We start from the raw sequence: 22452 nt of genomic DNA, 5'->3' as shown, positions 1-22452 counted from the left end.
GCCGCGCCTGCGCACTGCGGGCGAGTCTGTTTGGCTGGTTTCTATGGTAACGAAGCCGGCGCTTGGGCTTCGGCCTGTGGGAAGAAGATGAAGCTGAAGCGGCTCCTGCTGCGATATTACCCGCCGGGTGCGGAGCGGGGCGGGGGGCACAGGGTGCTGTGGGGAGCAGAGCTTCAGGGTGGGGGTGGGGCAGAGAGGAGTGATGGCGGGGAAGAGCCCCAGGATGCGGATGGGGCAGCGGGGGGTGCCTGGGGGGAAGAACCGCAGGGTGGAGTGGGGATGGGGCCAGGGGCAGAGCCGGGGATTTTCTATCTTTATATGTAAAGGTGTCAGTGACGCGGCCCTCAGGCCAGTGTGCTAGTCCTCGTGTGGCCCTCGTGGGGTGCCTGGGGGGAAGAACGCAGGGTGGTGGGGGATGGGCAATGGGGTGACTGGGGGGAAGAGACCCCGGGATGGGCCGCGCCGAGGGCAGAGAGGGTGGACTGGAGGGAAGAGCCCCGGGATGGGCGGTGGAAGGGCCGCAGGGTGGCGGGGGGAAGTGCCCCGGGATGTGGCGGGGGAGGGCTGCAGGGTGGTGTGGGGAGGGCAGAGAGGAGCTAATGGGGGGTGGGTAGTTGGGAACAGAGGAAGGGCTCAGCGTTGTTGGGATGGGAGGAGGAGGAAGCAGATGGGAGAAAGAGTCAGGAATGAATGGGTAGCAGAGGAGGCGCCCAGGACTCTGGCAGGGCTGCCCGGCTCCAGGCTGCCTTCACAGAAACCTTTCTACCTATCATCTCCTGCTATGAAGATGGTTTAGCTATTTCCTCTGCCTTTTACCTGAGTCTCCTGAGCAATCATTTCTGTGCCTGTTCATGGGACTGTTATGTATTTATATTGCTTTAACAGTGGGACCCTTACTAAGGGGTCCCACTGCTAAAGCAATATAAATACATATCAGTCCCATGAACAGGCACAGAAATGATAGTCATGGACAAGGACCCCACTGTACACACGGAACAAAAGATGGTCCCTGCTCCTAAGAGCTTAGCCTGTCCTGCATACCCTGACTCTCAGCAGCTTTGCTGTCTGATCATCTATTGCAAAATGTCTGAAGGGGAAAATCTTCTCAGTGCTGTTGGTTTTTTGCTTTTGCAATTAAAAATATTTGTATTACCGCAAATTTACATAATGTGTGGTTGGGGACATGTTTTCCCCCTTCCCTAAATATTTCCAATGACTGCATAACAATCCTGAAGAGATTTATTACCTTAGCTGCAGGAGGTTTTGAGTCATAACATAGCTAAAGGGATGATGTGGACTAAATATAAACCCCTGTTAATTCTGGTGTAAATATACCAGTATTAACTGGGGTTTATATCACTGAGCCCAGTGGAGTTACACCTTTTTCAAACCGATGTGAAAGAGGAGCCCCCAAGGAAATGGCTACAAAGTAAATGTAAACCTATTGTAGGAAATTCAATACTTACCGATGTGAAAGAAGAGCCCCCAAGGAAATGGCTACAAAGTAAATGTAAACCTATTGTAGGAAATTCAATACTTACAGATTTTTGTGTCTTATCAAATGTAATCTTGACAGAAGCATTGAGGTAATATGTGGTTTACTGTAGGAAACAATCTTGCCAGGAATTTGATAATAGAATCAAGTTTGGTGTCAATCTGTTTAGGAACCTTCTTTTCTCTCTTTTTCTGGGATCAACTTTCTCTGATAAATAATTAAACATGAAAAATGGAGATAAGGAGGCTCAGAATGTCAGGAAAGGATAAATCCTTCTGCCAAATTAAACATTTGCTCACAAACCTGGCAAAATGCATAAGCAGATAAAAGTTCATCTAGAATAGCCCTTCCTGCTGAATGCCAGACAGCAGCAGAATGCTCTAAATATCTTCTTTAAACAGGAAGTGATGTGGCCAAACATCTTAATTCCAAAGTTCAAAATACATCTTTTAAAAGTGCCAGAGTCTACCCAAACCTGGGTATACAATTTTATATTCAGTTCTGCATGCAGACTTTTGCAAGTAGAGAAGTTAACATAGCAGATGCACTCTGCCAATCCCAAAGAAAGAAATGCTGTCATCCTGATTCTGATTTTGATAAGAATGGTGTAAATCAGGAGTATCTCTATAGAAGTCAATGTTGTTATATCAATGTAAATGTCAGATAGTATGCACCCCCCCCCCCACAAAAAAAAAAGCCAGCAGCCATGATGAACTTCTAATTTAGAATTGTTTATTGTTTCTTCAAAGGCATTATTCTGGAATATGTTCAAGGTGGTGAATTGAAGACCAAATCCATAGATTTACTTGATCTCAGTCCTGAGTAAGTATTGTATTATTTTAGACAGCAGAAGTATACCTTATTTTACAGAATAACTTAATAGTAGGTTATGTACAGCTCTGTTCAATTGTTGTCCCAAATCACGTTTACAAACTTCTTCTCTTTTGGGTTAACTTTTGTTCTCTTAATATTTCTGATTATTTGAGGGCATTAAGAAATCCTACATTTTGACTGATCATTCTGCTGTTGCAATTCTTGGTGCAGTGTCAGGAGGTGGAGGTGGGAACTGCTTTTGTTTACAGACCTGTCACATCAAGGCATGTCCACAAACTGTTCACTAGCCAGCAAAAATTCAGAATTTTCTGGTGGCACAAATTGTAATGTTGTAATTAATAACATTTAGCACTTCTGTACAATAGCACCTTTTATCTTCAGAATGTTTCTCATCAATGGGCCTGAGTCTGCTCTCAGTTACACTGCTTGAAATCAGCTGTACCAAAGACATTTGAATTACACTGGTATAAATGAGTTCAGATTCAGTCTCACTAATTAATTAATCCTCACAACAATACTATGAGATAGGTAAGTAAAATACTATTAATAATCCCCATTTATCTAGATGGGTAAACTGAGTGCCTGCTCCTGTTGAAGTTAATAGGAGTTTAGCCAGTGGGTTCTATGGAAGAAAGGTGTATGGCCTGATTTTCAGAAGTGCTCAGTGCCTGCAACTACCACAGAGGTCAGTAGGAGCTGTCAGTGCTCAGCATCTCTGAAAATAGGTCCATTGCTGTGACTACAAAGGAAGTCAGTTTCACAGGCAAGTTTAGAATGAAGACAGGGGGCTCTTGGGTAACACAGGGGACATGGATATCCTTATCAGAGGCCAAATGGAACCTAACTATGGGTAGACAGATCATCAGGAGCCTGCAGCTCTGGTTCTCAAAGGGTGGAAGACACTAGCCTGAAGATCTGTCTCTTCTGTGAAGAATGTGACACATTCACTACAGTGATCAATTGAAAGAACATAATAATAGTTTGGCAAGGTATCAGTTTGCATGGGGGAGGGATAGCTCAGTGGTTTGAGCATTGGCCTGCTAAACCCAGCATTGTGAGCTCAATCCTTGAGGGGGCCATTTAGGAATCTGAGGCAAAAATCCTTTGAGCAGGGGGTTGGACTAGATGACCTTCTGAGGTCCCTTCCAACCCTGATATTCTATGATTAGACATCACACCAACTGAGAGAGTTCTACTGGATGCTGCTGTGAGGAGACAGAAAGGTGCTCCACAAACCCATGTACATGGATATTCACCATTCTGGTTGGTAGTTTTGCCCACTGACCTTCAGGTGATTTGTGCAATCTGTGGTTGAGTGCTAGCACCTCTGTGTGCCATTGAGTCCTATAGAGAAGATAATCAGACTTCATGCTGATTTCAGCCATTTCCTCTCCCATCTGTTTCAGTTGCTTCAGGTGCCTCAGATCATTAAGTTTGGTGGCTGCCAGGCACAAGAAATAATATATTATGAGAGCCAAGGGCCATATTATACTGCTGATGGTGCTGTCAGTGAACTAATTGAAATCAGCTGACTGGAAGTGGTGCAGAGACAGAAGTCAGATATGCCCCAGCACCAGTAAGGAGGACACCAAAATCCACAAGATTCATTAGATTTAGTCCACAAAGAAATAAGACAGATCCAGTGCTGATATTGGTAACATAGTGTCTCAATCAAAACACATGAATTGATGGGTAGGGTGGCCTGCACATTCATAATTTTCACTCCAAACTCAAAGATAAGGCTTAGTGTATGACTGAACCTCTGGGAGCTTTTCTCAATACTCTGGATAAAATCCAACAAGTCACATTGCTTACAGGAAGATATAGTTGTCTCATCTGAGCCAACATCAGCATATACATTGAAAGGCCAGTAGTCTAGAAAAACCCAGCTGCGAAATCTCCTGTAGAACCTGATGGTTTATGCACCAAATACATCAACAGAACATTAAGCCTATCCAGTAAGACTACCCATGGACATATGGATTACTTACAGCAGTAAGAGCTGCAGAATTAGGCCTTAGATTTGTGAAAACATGTAAAAATAGTTACATTTTATAAACATGATTTCTGTTTGTGAACTTTAATTTTTTGTTCATTTTATTGCCCCTTTTTGACTTGAGTGACTAGTCAAAGTTTGGGGCCTTGTAGGTTAATCCAGATGAGAGAAGAAATTGGTGATGGAGTCTGGTATTTTCTTTGATGCAATCTTGTTTATTTACAAACCCTAAAGGAATAGTTTCTTAGCATATAGGCCCAAGCTTCTTTCAGCCACCATCACCAAACCGGAATCTCTCCAGGCTTCTCCCAGGGTCTCAATGTGCTTAGAGACAGCTTGGCATTTCTTGCTCTCAGAGATGGATTACAGTTTTGTGGAGCCCTGGGCCAGAGCAAGTCAGGGCCCCTCCCTACCACTTCTGCCGGCAGCCCCCTGCCCTATTGCACCCCTCTAGTGCTTCTGCTGAGGAAATGAGATTGGCGTGTGGGGTCTTGCCCCCGCTCCACCCACCTGGCGCTGCAGTTGACTGGGCCCACTGGGCCTGGGCCCCACTGGCTCAGTGGCTAATCTGCCACTGCTCACTCTTCCTCTGAATCTCTGTTTCTCGTTGCACCTCAGCTAGTCTCTTCCACACTCATTCACGAACACTAAAACAATACCCAGTAGAACCCTCCACCCACATAGTGCTAGTTTCTGGGCAGGCTCCATATGCTTTGTTTTAGGTGTAGCCCTTTAGCTGTCTCTTTCAGCTATCTTAAGTGAAGGGCACAGTCATAACCATCAGTTTCAAATGAGGATTTAACTCAGCCCATAACAAGGTTTAATCCTGTTCATAACAATATTGTTGCTGTTTGTTGGGTTTTTTACCTATCAAGAGGTTCTAGCTTCAATTTAAGACTAAATTAGTGTTAAAGGTTGAAAGTGTCATTTGGGTATTAGCTGTATTACACCCCCTGTGGAATCTTTCCTTTGAAAAGTGAAGGGTCTTTGAAAAACTACAGTTTTAAAAGTCAAATGTAATTTTTTTTCTGAAAGATTAAAAGTATATTCAAAACCAATAAAACATATTTAAAAGTATTTATATTTTGACGTTGCTTAAACTTATTCATAATAAAAGAGCAGTGTCACATCTGACTGCTTATTTTCTCTCTCTGTAAGTAAATAATGTGTTTACCATAACTGTTTGTCAGTGGATGAGACATGTTTTTTCCATGCACTCTAGTACAGATGTAGGCGCCTTAGTAGAAGAAATCCGAAAAGCAGAACCTCTCATCACAGCTTCACGCAAAGAGCAGGTCATACATTTAGTACTAAGGTTACAAGAGAAGCTTGGGCAACAAGAGGACCACAAGTTCTACCTTTTTAAGGTATGAGGCATGTTGAAAATAATTTCTGGGTCTTTTCTGATTGCAGTTACACTGTTGTAAATCCAGAATAGCTCAGCGTCAACATTAGCTTGAGGCCATCTCTACTCTGCAGCAGCATAGCTATGGCCCTGTACCTATGCTGCTGTAAGCCTGTGGTGTAGGTGTAGACTACAGTAAGGGAAGGGGCTTTTCTGTCATTGTAGTGATTCCACCTCTCCAAATGAGTGGCAGCTACCTGATGGAAACATTGTTCTGTTGGTCTGGCCGTATTAATGCCAAGGGTTTGACTGGTGTAGGTTTGGTACTCAGAGGTGTGGACTTTTCACATCCCTGAGTGCTGTAGCTATGTCATCTTAAGCTTTAAGTGTAGACCAGGTATAACTGGACAATTGAGAACAGAATTTGGCCCTACAGAATTCTCCATAACGTTTGCACTGCTCTGGCCGCGCAAATAGGACTGAATCTGGATCTGTCTTGCCTGCTGTGGATTCTTAGAAATGATCTCAAAATCGTGATTATCCTGATAACTTTCCCATTCATAATTAATTTTAAATAATACCAGTGTCTCCCAGCCCTAGCGAAAATGTTATCTTTGCAGAAATCCTAAGGCTAGAGAGTAAAGAGTTCTTAAGCTGCTCTTTCAGCCAGGTCTATTGTGAGGTACAAGAATTGTGGTTGCTAAGGCATAGGTCTTCTGTAGAAATTTAGTTTCTACATCTCTCATTTTCCTCACCTCCACTTCGTCTTTTTTCTGAGTATTTGGAATTAGTAGTTTATTATTTTGATTTTTTTTTTGTATTGAATAACTTGTCACCTTTTAAATAGAAAAGGTTAGAACAATGTTTTTGTGCTTTTGCTACATACAGCACCTTGGTAAATTTGCTTTAAATAACCCAGTGTTTTCCACAAGTCACAAGAAGAGGAATGATTTAGCTGTACTTTGTTATAAATGAGAGTCAGTAATAGAAATTACTTTCCAAATGTTACATTTTTTCATCTGCAATAAGCTATTGTTGTATCTTCATCAGATCAGCAGATGGCACTGTGCAACTACAAAAAGATGTTGGTCAATCATATGCTAGAGCAGGAGTGGGCAAACTTTTTGGCCTGAGGCCACATCAGGGTTGCGCAACTGTATGGAGGGCTGAGTAGGGAAGGCTGTACCTCCCCAAACAGCCTAGCCCCCCGCCCCCTATCCACCTCTCCCAAATCCCGCCCCCTCAGAACCCCCAACTCATCCAACTCCCCTGCTCCTTGTCCCCTGATGCTTCCTCCCGGGACCCCTGCCTCCATCCAACCCCCATGTCCCCTGATTGCCCCGACCCCTATCCACACCCCTGACAGCCCCCCCGGGACTCCCACCCCCATCCAACCACCCTCTGCTCCTCATCCACTGACCACCCTCTTCCGGGACTCCCCGCCCCTAGCTGCCCCCTGGGATCCCACCCTCTTATCCAAACCCCCTGTCCTCTGACTGCCCTCCCGACCCCTATCCACATCCCCACCCCCTGACAGGCCCCCTGGGACTCCCACTCCTCCTTGTTCCGCATCTCCTGACCGCCCTCCAGAAGCTCTGCCCCATCCAACTATCCCTTCCTCCCTGACTGCCCCCCAGAACCCCCCGCTTCTTTACCCAACCCCCCTGCTCGCTGCCCCCTTACCAGCAGCAGGAGCTCACAGCTGCAACACCTAGCCAGAGCTAGCTGCACTCCCCACGCTGCCCAGCGGGAGCGGCGGGCCAGAGCACGGCCCGCGCAGTGGCGGGTGAGGGGCTGGGTCTAGACTTCCTGGCCAGGAGCTCAGAGGACGGGCAGGACAGTCCTGCGGGCCGTAGTTTGCCCACGTCTGTACTAGAGAGACAATGTTGGGTCTGAAAAAGAGCTATATGGAGCTTGAAAGCTTGTTTCTTTCACCAACAGAAGTTGGTTCAATAAAGTATATGTGGCAAACTCAGGACAGTTGGCTACCAGGAGAGGGGTAGTAATTGGTCCCGGAAGGCTTAGCCTAGAGGAATCAGGTTCAGCTGACTCCAATTGCTGGTGACCTTTTTAAAACCTCCCTGGCAGGGAAGCAGGGGGGGAGAAGGAGAGAAGCAGAGTAGCTGCCAGCAAGTAGGGGCAGCTAAACTCTGAGGCTGTCCTGGGAAGGCAGCTTGCAGTCTCCTCAGAAGGAGAGGAAACTAGAGCAAGGGGCTGGCTGAGAAGGGATCAGCCAGACCCTGTGAGATTGGGAAGGGTTTTTTTTTGTCTTTGGTTTTTTTACCAAACCTGTGCCTCCAGGGCAAAAAGGAACCGTGCTACCAAACGGAGAGGCAGGTACTTTGCCACATATATTACCTTACACACTTTGTCTTTCTGGTATATGACAGAAATATCCACAGAAAGAATGAATTTGGTCTTTGCTGGGAACAGATAGTGGTTGATTTCCCTTATTTAGCAATACAAGAGCCAGGCAAATCTGATCAGCATTGGCTCATTTCCCATCTCTGTCGTCTTTGCTGTTTCCTATAATTGTGTGAGCATGACTTTGTGTTAGACAACCAGCAGAGTATCATGCTACTGTAGCAACTGGATAGGCATTTGAGATTGTTCTATTGCCGTGGCATGCTGCACTGTTCTGGAAATTTATTTCATGGACTGCTTTAGCCTAAATTACAGTACTGAAACACACATTCCCTGATATCACCTTAGGGTTTGGCATTTTGCACAGGCAGCTCTCATTGACTTCAGATGGGTTCTGCAAATGGAGCAGTTATGTCTCTGGGCTTTTAACAAAAATGGGCTTTGATACTGGGAAAAATGTTAGGATCTGAACTTGAACATAAATCTGTCTAACATCCTCTCTCTCATTTGCTAATTGTCAGATACGTTTATGCTCTCACAAGGAGTTTATTTCTCACTACCAGTGCTGCCTGCATGGGGCCTTAAGAAAGCTTGAGATCAAATCTCCATACATTTCCATAATTATTTGTGCTAATGTGCATATATTTATATACTTGCGGGTGTTTTAAAAAAACCAAATTATTGTAATTTTCCACATCTTCATTGCCCATTTCCACTGCAGAAACTGTAGTGGCAGCTCTCTCTAATTTCCCTGAAGGGCAAAATCTCTCTAACTCATAAGTAGCCTCTCTCTCTCCCTCCTTGAGCTGTTCCATAACTATTTCTCCTCCATTTCTGTCAGTTCCTCCTCTAAGATCCCCAATCCTCTTGTCTTCTCTGCTCTGTGACAGAATTCTGCTCCATCTTATATGCCTATATGCCAGAGATTAAGTAGCATTGCTTATTACGCATTTCTCCTCCTTGGTCCTGCAGTGATGTTCTATTTGCTCATTTGTAACATCCCTTCATTTCAATGTCAACAAATGGTGTGATTTTCACAAGTAAGGTTATGTGTAGGGCCCTACCTAATTCACGGTCCGTTTTGGTCAATTTCATGGTCATAAGATTTAAAAAATCATAAATTTCATGATTTCAGCTATTTAAATCTAAATTTCATGGTGTTGTAATTGTAGGGGTCCTGGCCCACAAAGGAGTTGAGGGTTGCAAAGTTGTGGTGGTGGTGGTGGTGTTTGCGGTACTGCTCACCTTACTTCTGGGCAGCTGGAGAGTGGTGGCTGCTGGCTGGGAGACCAGCTCTGAAGGCAGAAGTGAGACTGATAGTACCATATCATCCACCCTTACTTCTATGCTGCTGCCTAAAGAGCTGGACCCTCAGTCAACAGCTGCCACTCTCCGGTCACCCAGCTCTGAAGGCAGCAGCGTAGAAGTAAGGGTGGATGGTATATTATTGCCACCCTTACTTCTGTGCTGCTGCTGGCAGATCATTACCTTCAGAGCTGGGCAGCCGGCTAACGGCCACCACTCTTCAGCCACCCAGATGTGATGGCCACACAGAGGTAAGGGTGGTACTACTGCAAGCCTCCTAAAATAACCTTCTGACTCCCCTGCAACTCCCTTTTGGGTCAGGACCCCCAAATTGAGAAACACTGGTCTCCCCTATGAAATCTGTATAGTATAGGGTAAAGCACCCAAAAGACCTAAATTCGTGGGGGGAGGCCAGATTTCATGATCCATGATGTGTTTTTCATGGTTGTGAATTTGGTAGGGCCCTAGTTATGTTGGCACTATATAATAGGATCAAGCAGAAGCTGGCTTGTAAAGGATAAAAGTTTTATTTAAAGGCAAGTCATATATAAGAATAGCCAGAGAAATGCAAAAAGTTGTTGGCAATGTAACTAATTTATTCCTAAATATAGCGGCAGATTGATTTTAATTTGCATTATTAATAATTAGGGCCTACCAAATTCACAGCCATGAAAAACGCATCATGGAACATGAAATCTGGTCTTTTTCTGTGCTTTTACCATATACTATGCAGATTTCATGCGGGAGTCCAGCCTTTCTCAAATTGGGGATCCTGACCCAAAAGGAGTTGTGGGTGTGTCTGTGTCACAAACTTATTTTAGGGTGATCGCGGTATTGCCACTCTTACTTCTATGCTGCCTTCAGTGCTGGGCAACCAGAGAGTGGTGGCTGCTGACTAAGGGCCCAGCTCTGCAGGCAGCAACGCAGAAGTAAGGGTGGCAATACCGTACCATGCCATCCTTACTTCTGTGCTGCTACTGGCAGTGGCTCTGCCTTCAGAGCTGGGCTCCTAGCCAGCAGCCACTGCTCTCCAGCTGCTCAGGTCTGAAGGCAGCACTACCGCCAGCAGTGGTGCAGAAGTAATGGTAGCAGTACTGCAACTTCCTGTACAATAACCTTGTGACCCCTCCCACAACTCCTTATTGGGTCAAGACCCCTACAAGTACTACACTGTGAAATTTCAGAATTAAAGAGCTGAAATCATGAAATTCATGATTTTTAAAATCCTATGACCATGAAATTGATCAAAGGGGACCGTGAATTTGATAGGGCCCTATTAATAATTATTACTTATTTAATAAATCTTTTCATAGAGTGCCATAGGTATGTCTGACCATTTATAGTTTATAGAAAGAACAAGGACAAAATGTCTCTGACCAAAAGATCTTACGCAGTGTGTTTGAAAAGAGTTGGTTCCATAATCTAAATGATCCAGGCAGTGGTTATATTTGAAATCTCCTCTCTGAATTTCATCCTGATGAGTTTCTCCGTTCTGACATCTGCTTTTTAGAGATTCCAGCAGTGTATTTCAAATCAGCAGTGATAAGACTTTTATTTTGGTGAACCTTTGGGTGTGGAACTCTGGCATTGCCTCTCTCTCCCCATTTTTAAAAACAACGTCTTACACTTGTTGAAAGCATCTCACAATGTAAATTTAAAATTATTTCTTGCAAGTGGATGCAGTAGTTTGTAGTATATGGCTTAATAGCAAACACCAAAGAACAGTTGTTGGAGCACATTTCAAGAAAGCCCTCACTCATGGTCCATAAGGGCCATTTATTTCTCCCACCCCTCTTGAAACTCCTAAGGTTCCTCCTTTGTTCTCAAAGAAGGCAGCACACAATGAAATACAGAGAGAGGACAGCTCATTGAGGCCTTATGAACACTGAGGATCTGCTTCAATCACAGCCATTTGTGGCTAGTGAATCAGAAGCGTAGCTGCACCGCTGCAATTCCTAGTGAAGACAGAAATTTTCTGCATGAATTCTACAGTGGTAATTGGTCACACATGCTTTCTTTTGGCTAGGGATTAATGTATTACTGTCATAACTGCTCAGCTAGCATGGCTAAAATGGGAAGAAAATATTGAGAAGAGTAGATATTAGGCTAGTTCAAAAACGCCTAGTAATTTGATTTTATTTGAAATTGCACCAAATCTTAATTTTCCTGTATTTCAGGTGCTTAGGGCACATATATTGCCACTGACCAATGTAGCATTTAACAAATCTGGTTCCTGGTAAGTTTTCATTTTTAAATTCAAAATGCATAATTACTAATGGAAAACTATTTTTAATGTGGAAATTAAATAGTGAATTTCAGTGATCATATCTATCCTGCAAACAAAATCCCTTTGTGTTATGATTGTATCTAAGCAGATGTAAGCATTTCATGTACCTGAATTTCAGACTTCTAAGGAAAAACCAAGGGGGCTGCAAAAAATGGTGGTGTGATTCAATTGGTGGCACTCTCTCCTCTCACATATGTTGGTGATAGCTGCAGTATTCCAGCAAGATTAGCAGAAAGAAACACATTATAGTAAAGTGAATGTCACTGAAAGTGGGGTGAGGCTCAGTATAAGTGGAGTGCAGGTCCGTTGAAATACATTTAAGCACTTTGGGACTTTCACTGTGAGTGAAGCTCAGCTGTAATTGACTTAATTGTTAGTTTATTAGGCTGTAACTATTTTTTTCTCTGTAATCTCTTCCGAAGGAAAGCCTAGCTTTTTAGTAGCAGAGAATGCATTGAGCACTGGTAATGTTATCTTTTAAAAAGTATAATATTTAGTAAAATTTTGGAAATTGCTTGATTTAAAATCTTTGCCATGATCAATATTCTCATGGATACCATGGAATGCGGGAAAACCACTGAGAGCCTGATGCAAAGTCCACTGAAATCAATGGAAAGACTCCCCTTGGCTTCACTAGGTTGTGGACTCAGACCATGAGAAAGTTTCTACTCTTCTGTAACTCATTTATCTTTCTTCATTTTAGCTTTATCACTGGAAGCTATGACAGAACATGCAAAATATGGGACACAGCATCAGGAGAGGAGCTACGTACATTGGAGGGACACAGAAATGTGGTCTATGCAATAGCTTTCAATAATCCCTATGGGTAAATAGGTTTTCAGAGTCTTTGAGACACCTTCTAGTTGCCAGCATTGCTATGTTGCAAATATAGTTATCCTGTAAACTTTAAAGTCAAACAGAGTAATGACAGCTTGTGTTGCTTTAGTTAGAATGATCAGCTCTTCCAGCATAACCGTCTTTTTTTTAAGTTGGTTAAGCCATTTAGTAACATACATTATTATCAAAGGTCTGACTTAGAAATTGGTCAGAACTGGTGAGTAGTTTTTAGGAGATCTTGAGAGTGCTGCTACATCAGTGCTGAACGTGAATCTGCATATATTTTATTTTCTACAGTAGTTATCTGGGTTAGATCAGAGCTAGCAGCTGTAGTGTAAAGAGAATATGATGTCATGTACAGAGGTTTCAGAGGTTTACATTAGTCAGGAGCGGCCTCCTTTGTGAGAGAGTTTTGTGCTTCAAAAAGTAAACCATTCTCTTCTCTGTTACGCTTTTGTCCACACTCTACAGAAGAAGGTAGAAAGGAATTCTTATTTCCATCATCAAATATATTTACAGTTAAAAGTACATATTTAAGATCCGTGTATGTATATGTGTGTGTGTATATAATGTGTGTTAAGGCCCATTCTTAATGTGTTGAGCACTATTATTACTATTTCTATTACTTATCAGTTTACATTGATCTGAATGAGAGTTGAGCCTACTCAGAACCTTGCAGTACACCTCTACCCCATTATAACATCACCCGATATAACACGAATTCGGATATAACACGGTAAAGCAGTGCTCCGGGTGGGTGAGGCTGTGCACATTGGCAGATCAAATCAAGTTTCATATAATGTGGTTTCACCTATAACATGGTAAGATTTTTTGGCTCCCGAGGACAGCGTTATATCAAGGTAGAGGTGTATTATGATTTCTTACTTAAAACCACAAAGTTTAGGGTTATTTGATATTATCTATATGAACCAAAGTCTGATGCAAATCTTTGTAAAGAGTAATCAGTAATTTGGATTCCAGATAGCACAAAACCAGATAATGAAGAAATGGTAGATGGCAGATATTTTTTCATATTATAAGAGAAAATGAACCTACTGATGACCTTGAGCTAGAGCTGAGCTAGAAATCTATTTCCAAAGAAAAATAACTAGTTTAACACCAATCATTAGGTTTCTATACTACGTCCATCACTATGGTGTGTGAGCACCTAATAGGGTTGATTATGAGACTATTTTAACAATTATTTGTGGTGAGTCACTTCATTTGGGCAAAATGAATGGTTGTGTAATTGCAAGAGGAAAAAGAAGGTTGAACAGACATTTAAAATATTTTACTCAGGAGAAGAGATTCCTGATCTCATAAGGTGTTTCTACACTGCAATTAAAAATCTGCAGGTGGCCAGTTCTAAGGAGTTCAAGATAAGGGCTATTTAACAGTGGTGTAGACACTAGGGCTGGAACCAGGGCTAGGATCCTGCATGTTGGGAGGGTCCCAGAGCTCGGACTGCAACCTGGGCCCAAAAATCTACAGTGCAATAAAACAGTCCCTTAGCCTGAGCTAGCTAGCACGGCCAGCTGCAGGTTTTTAATTGCAATGTAGACATACCCATAGAAGTCAATGACAATACTCTCTTTATCTGCATTGGAAGGATAATTAGATACTTAATGTAACTTTGAGTGGTTTATCAAAGAAACAGACTTATATGGGGAGTTCCATGCTATTGGTCTTCCACTCTGTTAGGTTTTAATACAAACTGAGTCCCAAGAAAGTCAGAGGGAGGTGCTATGTGCACACATACCTACTATACCAGTAATCTAAGGCAGTGTTTCCCAAACTCGAGACGCCGCTTGCGTAGGGAAAGCCCCTGGCGGGCCAGGCCGCTTTGTTTACCTGCCCGGTCCACAGGTCCGACTGATCGTGGCTCCCACTGGCCGTGGTGTGCTGCTCCAGGCCAATGGGGCTGCAGGAAGCAGCGGCCAGTATGTCCCATGGCCCGTGCAGCAGGTAAACAAAATGGCCTGACCCGCCAGGGGCTTTCCCTACACAAGCGTCATCCCAAGTTTGGGAAACAATGATCAAAGAGATCAGTGGTTGTTACTGAGGTGCAATGCCAACGTATATGAAACAACTTTGTAAGGCTGAACACATTTTGTGATTTTTAATAAGTCTGTTTGGATGTTCATCAGATGGTCTAGTCTCTGGTGTAAATTAGAGTGGCCAGCTTTGCATTGGTTGACAGGCACAAACCTGCCCCAATGTACTAGGGAATTTGGCCCTGTCTTTTCAATTTGAAAATATTAATTAAATAGGCTGCAAAGAAAGAATGACGCACCAGCAAATTGTTTGTTTTTCCCTTAATAAAACTTCAGTTTCTAAAAGGTGTGTTGCAAGATCAAATAATCTGCAGAATGCATCTGTGTGCATTGAGGGAATTTATGCTAACACAGCTATCCTCCCTCTCACACTGATTTTGATCTGATGCCTGGTGTGGAAATGGGACAGAATGACTTTGTAGAGTGTTGTACAACTGACCCAAGGAATGCAAATCTCTACAGTGCCAGGGACAAATTTAGTCATAAAATATATCACTAATCTCTAGGCTTGTTCATGAGATAATCTGAAAAATATACTGCTTTGGTATATCAAGGATCATGTATTATTGTGAATTCTTCAGTTTCTCCTTCTGCTGTCTTTGATTTTTTTCTCTTTTTTCTAAATAAAAGTGACTATTTTTCCACTTAGTGACAAGATTGCCACTGGATCTTTTGATAAGACCTGCAAATTATGGAGTGCAGAAACAGGAAAATGTTATCATACCTTCAGGGGACACACAGCAGAAATAGTGAGTACCTGCATTACAATATTAAACCTTTGCATCCAATTGTATTTTCATATGCAGTACGATCTCGATTTTCCAAAACTTAAGTCAAACTACTACTACTTTATAAGAGGGTCATTTCCTCTGATGTTTGTTAATTACACTGAAAAAACTGCTTGATTATCCAAAAGTTCTCAGTGTCATCTAGGATAATCAAGATTGTCTCATAAAGGTGCGTCTTTACTAGGGTGGGGTGGGAGAGCTTCTGCTCTTGTATTCAAACTCTCATAATGCCAAAACTCTACTGTTTTAAAAACTTGCATCTAGATCTTTGTAATTAATAATGTTAACTTTCTCCCTATTCAGTGCAGTGTGTAGCCTTTCTCTCTATGCAAGCTGTGGGTGTCTTGAGGCACTGGCTGCATGGGAGAACTGGATCCAAAGAGAATCTACTTATGTATGCTGGGGACGTAGGGGACAGCTTGCAGCATAGAGAGCTAAAGCAAAGGAGCACCCATTTCTTAGGAAAATAGGAATTACCATGCTGGATCAGGTTTATGGTTTATCTAGTTCAATATCCTATCTCCAGCAGTGACCAGTGCCAGATGCTTAAGAGGAAAATGCAGGAAGCCCAGCGATAGGTAGTTATGGGATAATCTGGCCCCCTGGGGAATCTCCTTTTAACCCCTATTATGTAAAGGTTGGCTAAAGCCAACCTAAAACTTTTGTTTAAAATATATTTACTACTATGATTTTGGGGGATATTCTTGATATCCAAGTAAATGCCCAGTCTTTTTTAATTTTGCCAAATTTTTGGCCTGAACAATGACCTGTGGCAATGAGTTTCACAGTCTGATTATGAATTGTGTGAAAGTACCTCTTTATTTTCAGTTTCATTGAATGTCCTCTTCTTTATGAGACAGGGAGAACAGAAGTTTCTGATCCACATTCTCTATACCATTCATTATCAGTACATTTTTTCCATCTTCTCTTGCATTCTGCTGTTGTCTGTTCTGGTCCTGTTGCTCTTCACTCCCTCTCTCCCATGACTCTAGCTATATCACTCTCCTAGTGGAGAGACAGATCAGCTCCTGCCTGGCCTAAGGACCTATTCTCTCTTTTTTTCTACATGGCCCTTTAACATTATTCCAGCCTGAGTGTTTGCCCCTTTTGTCCTATTATTCCAGTGAACTGCAGTATCACGTATCATGAATGCACTACTTGATGTCTGTTATGCCTCCCATTGGAGAGCATTTCTTATGCCTTTGAAATCAGGGCTGGTCTACACTACGGGGTAAAATCGATTTTAGATACGCAATTTCAGCTACGTGAATAATGTAGCTGAAGTCGAATATATAAAATCGATTTACTCACCTGTGCTCACCGCACGGGATCGATGTCCGCGGCTCACCATGTCGATTCCGGAACTCCATTGGGGTTGGTGGAGTTCCGGAATCGATATAAGCGTGCTCAGGGATCGATATATCCCGTCTAGATTAGACGCGATATATCAATCCCCGAGCAATTGATTTTAACGCGCCGATACGGCACGTAGTCTAGACGTGGCCTCAGTGTAACCTCCAGGTATAGCTGTGTACTCTGGGAGGTCTGTAGAGCCTCCATGAACAAGCAACAACAGAGGCTACTGTTTTCCTGCACTGACCCATATTGATCAAACTATTTGAGCATGTACAAAAAGGCATACCGTCAAGGAATAGAACACAACACTTTGTATCCAATTAGCAGAATATAATTCAAATAATTTATTTTTATCTCTTATTGGTTACAGTTTCCCTCATTTGCCAAATGTTAAAAATTATTTTTGACTATTTAAAATTTGATATTTTTAATTGATTGTATATTAGAAAATTTCAGTTATGATTTCTCCCATAATTTGTTTACATTTTTGAAACAATACCCTTATTTTTCTGGAGCGTGATTTTTCTTTTTAATTCTTATGCTTGGCTTGTAAAATTATATGTACTAGAAAAGCCCACAGAAACACTCAGATTATATTTTTCTATAAAAATTGCCTTTTGATTTGTCATTCAATAGAGTAAAAAAGTATAGAAACTATGTGTGCATTGTAGGTTCAGCAGTTTAATTTGTAAGTTGCAAAAGTGAAAACTGGGCCTGACAAGTTGCTGCTTTGCATCAGAGTACAGTAGCATTGGTATGTCTTGAAGTGATTTGTTCGTTCTCTGAGCATTTTGAAATGATTTCTCTTAACATGAACGATCTGATTTTTAAAAGGGTCTCAACTCTGTCTTTGTGCCTACAAATCAGGTAATTAGATGTCTTATGGCTTGATCAGTTTCCGTTGACTTTAGTAGTAGTTGGATCGGACCCAAAGTGCTATGAATTGTACCTGCAAATAATTGATAAGAATTATACCTGCAAAATCAGATGCTGTTTCTCAACATCAGGCCCATAACCTTCAATAATTTCTAAAAGAGTAGATGTTTATTACACATGAACTGCTGCCACATGTCTATGCTATGTAGACTTGTTCAATAATGAAAAATGGAATAGCATAATTGAAAATGCAACTAAGTTCCCAGCAAATGTTTTCCTTTTCCCAAAGACATTTGTGTTCCTCATTAGAAGAACAAGCATATCATATAGTTACCGTCTTAAGTGTGAGGACTGAGTTGGGGACTTTGTTGCATTTTTGCTCAAATATATACCTGTAATAAAAATGAGGTTGTATGTAAAAAAGGCTGTTTGAATATAGGGTTTGGCATATGTGCCAATAAGCCTTTTTTAACACACACAATCATTTTTAAAGCAACTAGTTAGTTCAGTCCAATAAGCTGTCCTCCAAAGCTTGTGTGCTAAGGATTTGTTGCTTCTCTAATGAAATCTGTAGAAGCCACTGCAGCTGTAACATTATTCAAGTGCCATGACTGTATTTGTAGGGCACAAACTGTTAAATTGTACTATTGCTGTGTTTTCAAATACAGATCCTGACCCCAGTTAGTTTTCAAAAAATTCATAGGAAGTTTATTGTTTCCCAATGTTTGTGTTACAGGTTTGTTTATCATTTAATCTTCAAAGCACTCTGATAGCAACTGGAAGTATGGATACGACAGCCAAACTATGGGATATCCAGAATGGAGAGGAAGTGGTCATGTTAACTGTATGTTTGCATTCTTTATTGTTCTGAAGGTGTTTGGTGCTTTTTTAGTTCCTAATTGAATTAGATGGGGGATAAATAGACTTTTTAATCATCCATTTCAGTATTTGCAGGCAAAGAATTTCTATTACTAGCGGAGTCACTTAGTGACTGTAGTTAAATAATTGATTACGAAAACATAAAGGGAGTAAGAAAGCTATGCTACTTTATTAAAATCATAAAAACCAGTTTAATCAAATGTCATACTTTCCCAATTCAATGTCACTACTGTCCTAGGCTAGAAAATATTGCTGCTCTCATTAACATAGTTTATCATTATAAGTACTGAATTGTAATTCCTGTATAACTCTGAGAGCTGATATAAAGTAATTTAAAAGGTGTTAATGCCTAGGATTATAGCTATAATAGCTGCATCATTCATCTTCTGTATGATGTATGTAGAGGATTCAGTTAAGTCACCAAGTGCATCTAGAGTGTGATTTCTATTCTCTGTATTTGGCTTGCTAGGATTCCACTATTTAAATATTTCTGCCTAAATGTTTAAAGTCACATCCTCATCCCTTTCCCAGGGCTGGTCTACACTAGGGCAAGGGGATCGATCTAAGATACGCAACTTCAGCTACGTGAATAGCGTAGCTGAAGTCGAAGTATCTTAGATCAATTTACCTGTCGTCCTCACGGCGCGGGATTGACGTCCGCATCTCCCCCTGTTGACTCTGCCACTGCCGTTTGCGCTGGTGGAGTTCCGGAGTTGACGGGAGCGCTTTCGGGGATTGATATATCGGGTCTAGATGAGACGTGATATATCGATCCTTGAGAAATCAATCGCTACCCGCCGATATGGCGGGTAGTCTAGACCTACCCCTAAAGACTAAGTAAGGGGCAGCATGCAGGCTGCCTCCTGTGGAGTTCCTGGCCTATCGAGTAGACAAGGGACATTCTCCTCCTCACCCTTCTCTGTCTCCTTTGAACAGAAGCATGCCTCAGGGTGGGGGAACACAGAGAGGGAGCAGTAGAGACTGCAATTGTCCTTGGCCTTTCAGCAGGAGGCTCCATATGCCTTTTCTCTCATGCACACACACAAGGAGAAGTGACAGTTTGGTCCTTCGTTTATTGTAATGAAAGCATTCTCTCTTTTAATGGTGAATAACTACTGTTCCATAGAAATTTGATATGAAAAAGACCTATTAGATCACAATTCTAATTCATTCTCCCTGTCATTGCAGGATTGTTCCCAGTGTTCTATATGCTAGTACTTAAGTGGCATATGATATTAAATGCTATTGTAATATGGGCAGTGAGATTATAATGTGCAATAGTCAAAGTTATGCAAGACTAGACAAGAAACAAGAAAATTTACTACATTGTCAAGGAGGTGGACTATATGGCCTAATGAAAACAATCATTGTTGTGATTTTTGTATTCCTACTGTACAAATTAGGTATTGGACCTAAATGTATCATTTATATTCTGAAGTACCTTTTTATTAATATTCTTTTAGGGGCACTCAGCAGAAATTATTGCATTGTCATTTAATACCACAGGAGATAGGATCATCACTGGCTCCTTTGACCACACAGTTGCAGTGTGGGATGTTGGCACTGGCAGGTACTAAAGCATTCATAAGGTTGTTTTTGTATTGTATGTTTTAATGACATCTTAAAGGGGCACTGTCAAATTCTAGGGCTTGCAAATTCTAGACTTTCCAATTGGACTTTGGTTTTGGGCACACCTGACCTCGCCTTTACTTTTTCTCCTGTTTCCTTTGCTCTTCTGAGTAGCCAGGGTACTGAAACATGCAAAAAACTTGCTCTCCAAATTCTGCAGTGTATAAGAAGCTTATATTTTTTAAACGCCACCAGCTCACAAGAATTGAGCCGTGCAGGCAGAGTAAAGGGGCTTTATATTTGTTATTAATGAATTATCTGACTAGGAAAATATAATCTGTGTTGAAGCACTTGGTTTGGGAACTGATGCATTTTACAGAAGCAAGAGACAGTTTTAAAAAAGGAAAGGTGTTTTTAGGACATGTTAAATTATGAGCAGTCAATCTTGCCAGTTTCTCCTTAATAAATATAGAGAGTGATTTTCTTCTCACTCTGGTTTTACATCAGTGTAAATCTATTGACTTTCAAGGTCAGTTAAGTGAGAGGAGAATTTGGCCCTCTAACTATAGAGTTCAAGATTTTAAAATTATCATGCCAGTAAGAAGGGTCACTTCTTGATTTAATAATGGCTAAACTATTTGTGTCATTTAAATGTGAATGGCTGAATACTGGCTGGTTAATATTGTTCTCACAGGTCCTCTTGTTTTTTGAGCTGAGGACTCAGTATAAATAACATTATGAACCAGTTGTCTAGATTACTGATAGAGGTGACTTGTTGTTAAGGTAAACATTCCATTCCATTTTCATGGGAGATGTCTCTCTCCATGAAGTTAGATGGAATATCTCTAAAATTAGCATGCTTTGGAATTATTAAAATGAAGGGTGAATGCGTACATCACATGGATATGATTGAAATAACAAATATGATGATGTAACATCAAGACCACAAAGGCCATTTCATCTCTTCTGGAAGAAAAAATATTATGCATATACTAGATCATTTAAGGCCTCTGCTCCCAATACTAAGAGTTGAGACTCAGTGCCTCAGGCTCAGATGCACTTAGCACCTCACCAGATGGGGCCCTTTGGCAGTAATGTTATTGTGTTCAGTTTGTTGTTGTTGAAGATATATATTTTTTTAACAGCTCTTTTTTCCATCTTCTTCGTGTTTGATCCTGCAGTGAAGTCAGAGACTTAGTTTTTTAATGTTGCATTCTTTTTCTGCAGAAATGATTGAGATGTTACAGATTCAGCATTGTGATTTTACTTCAGGATCAAATAGCAGGAGATGGACTGTGAAGGAGGAAGCTCTTATTTTAGTTCTGGTAATTAGTAGTGTGGAAAGAATTAAAAAATGTGAAAGTTAAATGGATTTTTTTAGTCTGATATGCTTGAAAAATTTCCCCAGGATGTAAGTCACTTGTGAGCTTACTGACTGCTCTCACGTCTCGAAACACATGCAGTCCCGCTGGATGTATCAGAGTAATTATTAACATTAATTATTGATCTCAATGGAATATCATCAGCAGAAAGCAGCTACAGAAGTGGAGTTGAACCTGCTAAGAAGTGATTGATATATAACTTGTCATTAGGCTAGTGGTAACTAGTGAAACATTCACCAGTGTGTGTAGTAGATTGATGACTTATCTCCTGTGAATGCTGCAAGCACCAGAGAGTGGCATGATCACACAGCCTTTAGAGGCATCAGCAGTAGCTGGCAGCATTCACTAGAGCATGTAGTATTATTAGCAGCAGCAGTGGTAATCTAGTTTATTTTGTGTGGGCTGCAGTCACTAGAGGGCAATATAGTCATGCCCTCCTGTCTAGGTCTGGTATCTTATTTATTAGAGGGCAGTGATGCATATGTATGCTATTAAAGGAGGACAGACACACACACACACACACACATTTAGAATACTGTTAGAGCTGAGCTAACTATGAATCATGAACTCAGCTAATTTTGCCTTTCTTTGTGCTTGAGGAATATTCATAAATCACATTTTCTTCAAGGCTATTTTATTTGAACATGCTCTAGATTTTTTGTGGGGTTTGTTTTTTATTGTAGGGATCATGATGATGATATACTGTATTTGATACTTGATAGTCTAAATTTCAGTTGTTATGGCTAGTTGTGATTGGTCCCAATATTGCGTGGTATTGTTCCTGCCATCTGACTAGATGGGCATACTTTATTATCCTGTAAAAGCAGCAAAGAATCCTGTGACACCTTATAGACTAATAGACGTTTTGGAGCATGAGTTTTCATGGGTGAATACCCACTTCGTTGGATGAATGTAGTGGAAATTTCCAGGGGCAGGTATATATATGCAAGCAAGCTAGAGATAACGAGGTTAGTTCAATCAGGGAGGACGAGGCCCTGTTCCAGCAGTTGAGGTGTGAAAACCAAGGGAGGAGAAACTGATTTTGTAGTTGGCAAGCCATTCACAGTCTTTGTTTAATCCTGAGC

General features: G+C 41.5%; 1 protein-coding gene across 1 annotated transcript in view; it reads left to right on the top strand.

Annotated features, from left to right (window-relative positions):
- Positions 1 to 22452, top strand: part of DAW1 (dynein assembly factor with WD repeats 1) — a 39779-nt gene continuing 17327 nt past the window's right edge. Inside the window, exons 1-8 of the mRNA XM_032766104.2 lie at positions 1 to 127; positions 2245 to 2317; positions 5548 to 5692; positions 11517 to 11575; positions 12330 to 12452; positions 15167 to 15266; positions 18274 to 18381; positions 19880 to 19986. Coding sequence (XP_032621995.2) covers positions 88 to 127; positions 2245 to 2317; positions 5548 to 5692; positions 11517 to 11575; positions 12330 to 12452; positions 15167 to 15266; positions 18274 to 18381; positions 19880 to 19986 — 755 coding nt within the window. The 5' untranslated portion in view covers positions 1 to 87. The remainder of the gene's footprint in view (positions 128 to 2244; positions 2318 to 5547; positions 5693 to 11516; positions 11576 to 12329; positions 12453 to 15166; positions 15267 to 18273; positions 18382 to 19879; positions 19987 to 22452) is intronic.

This window comes from Chelonoidis abingdonii, chromosome 8 (genome assembly GCF_003597395.2).
Source record: "Chelonoidis abingdonii isolate Lonesome George chromosome 8, CheloAbing_2.0, whole genome shotgun sequence".
Taxonomy (NCBI): domain Eukaryota; kingdom Metazoa; phylum Chordata; order Testudines; family Testudinidae; genus Chelonoidis; species Chelonoidis abingdonii.
This window is presented reverse-complemented; position numbering and strand designations above follow the sequence as displayed.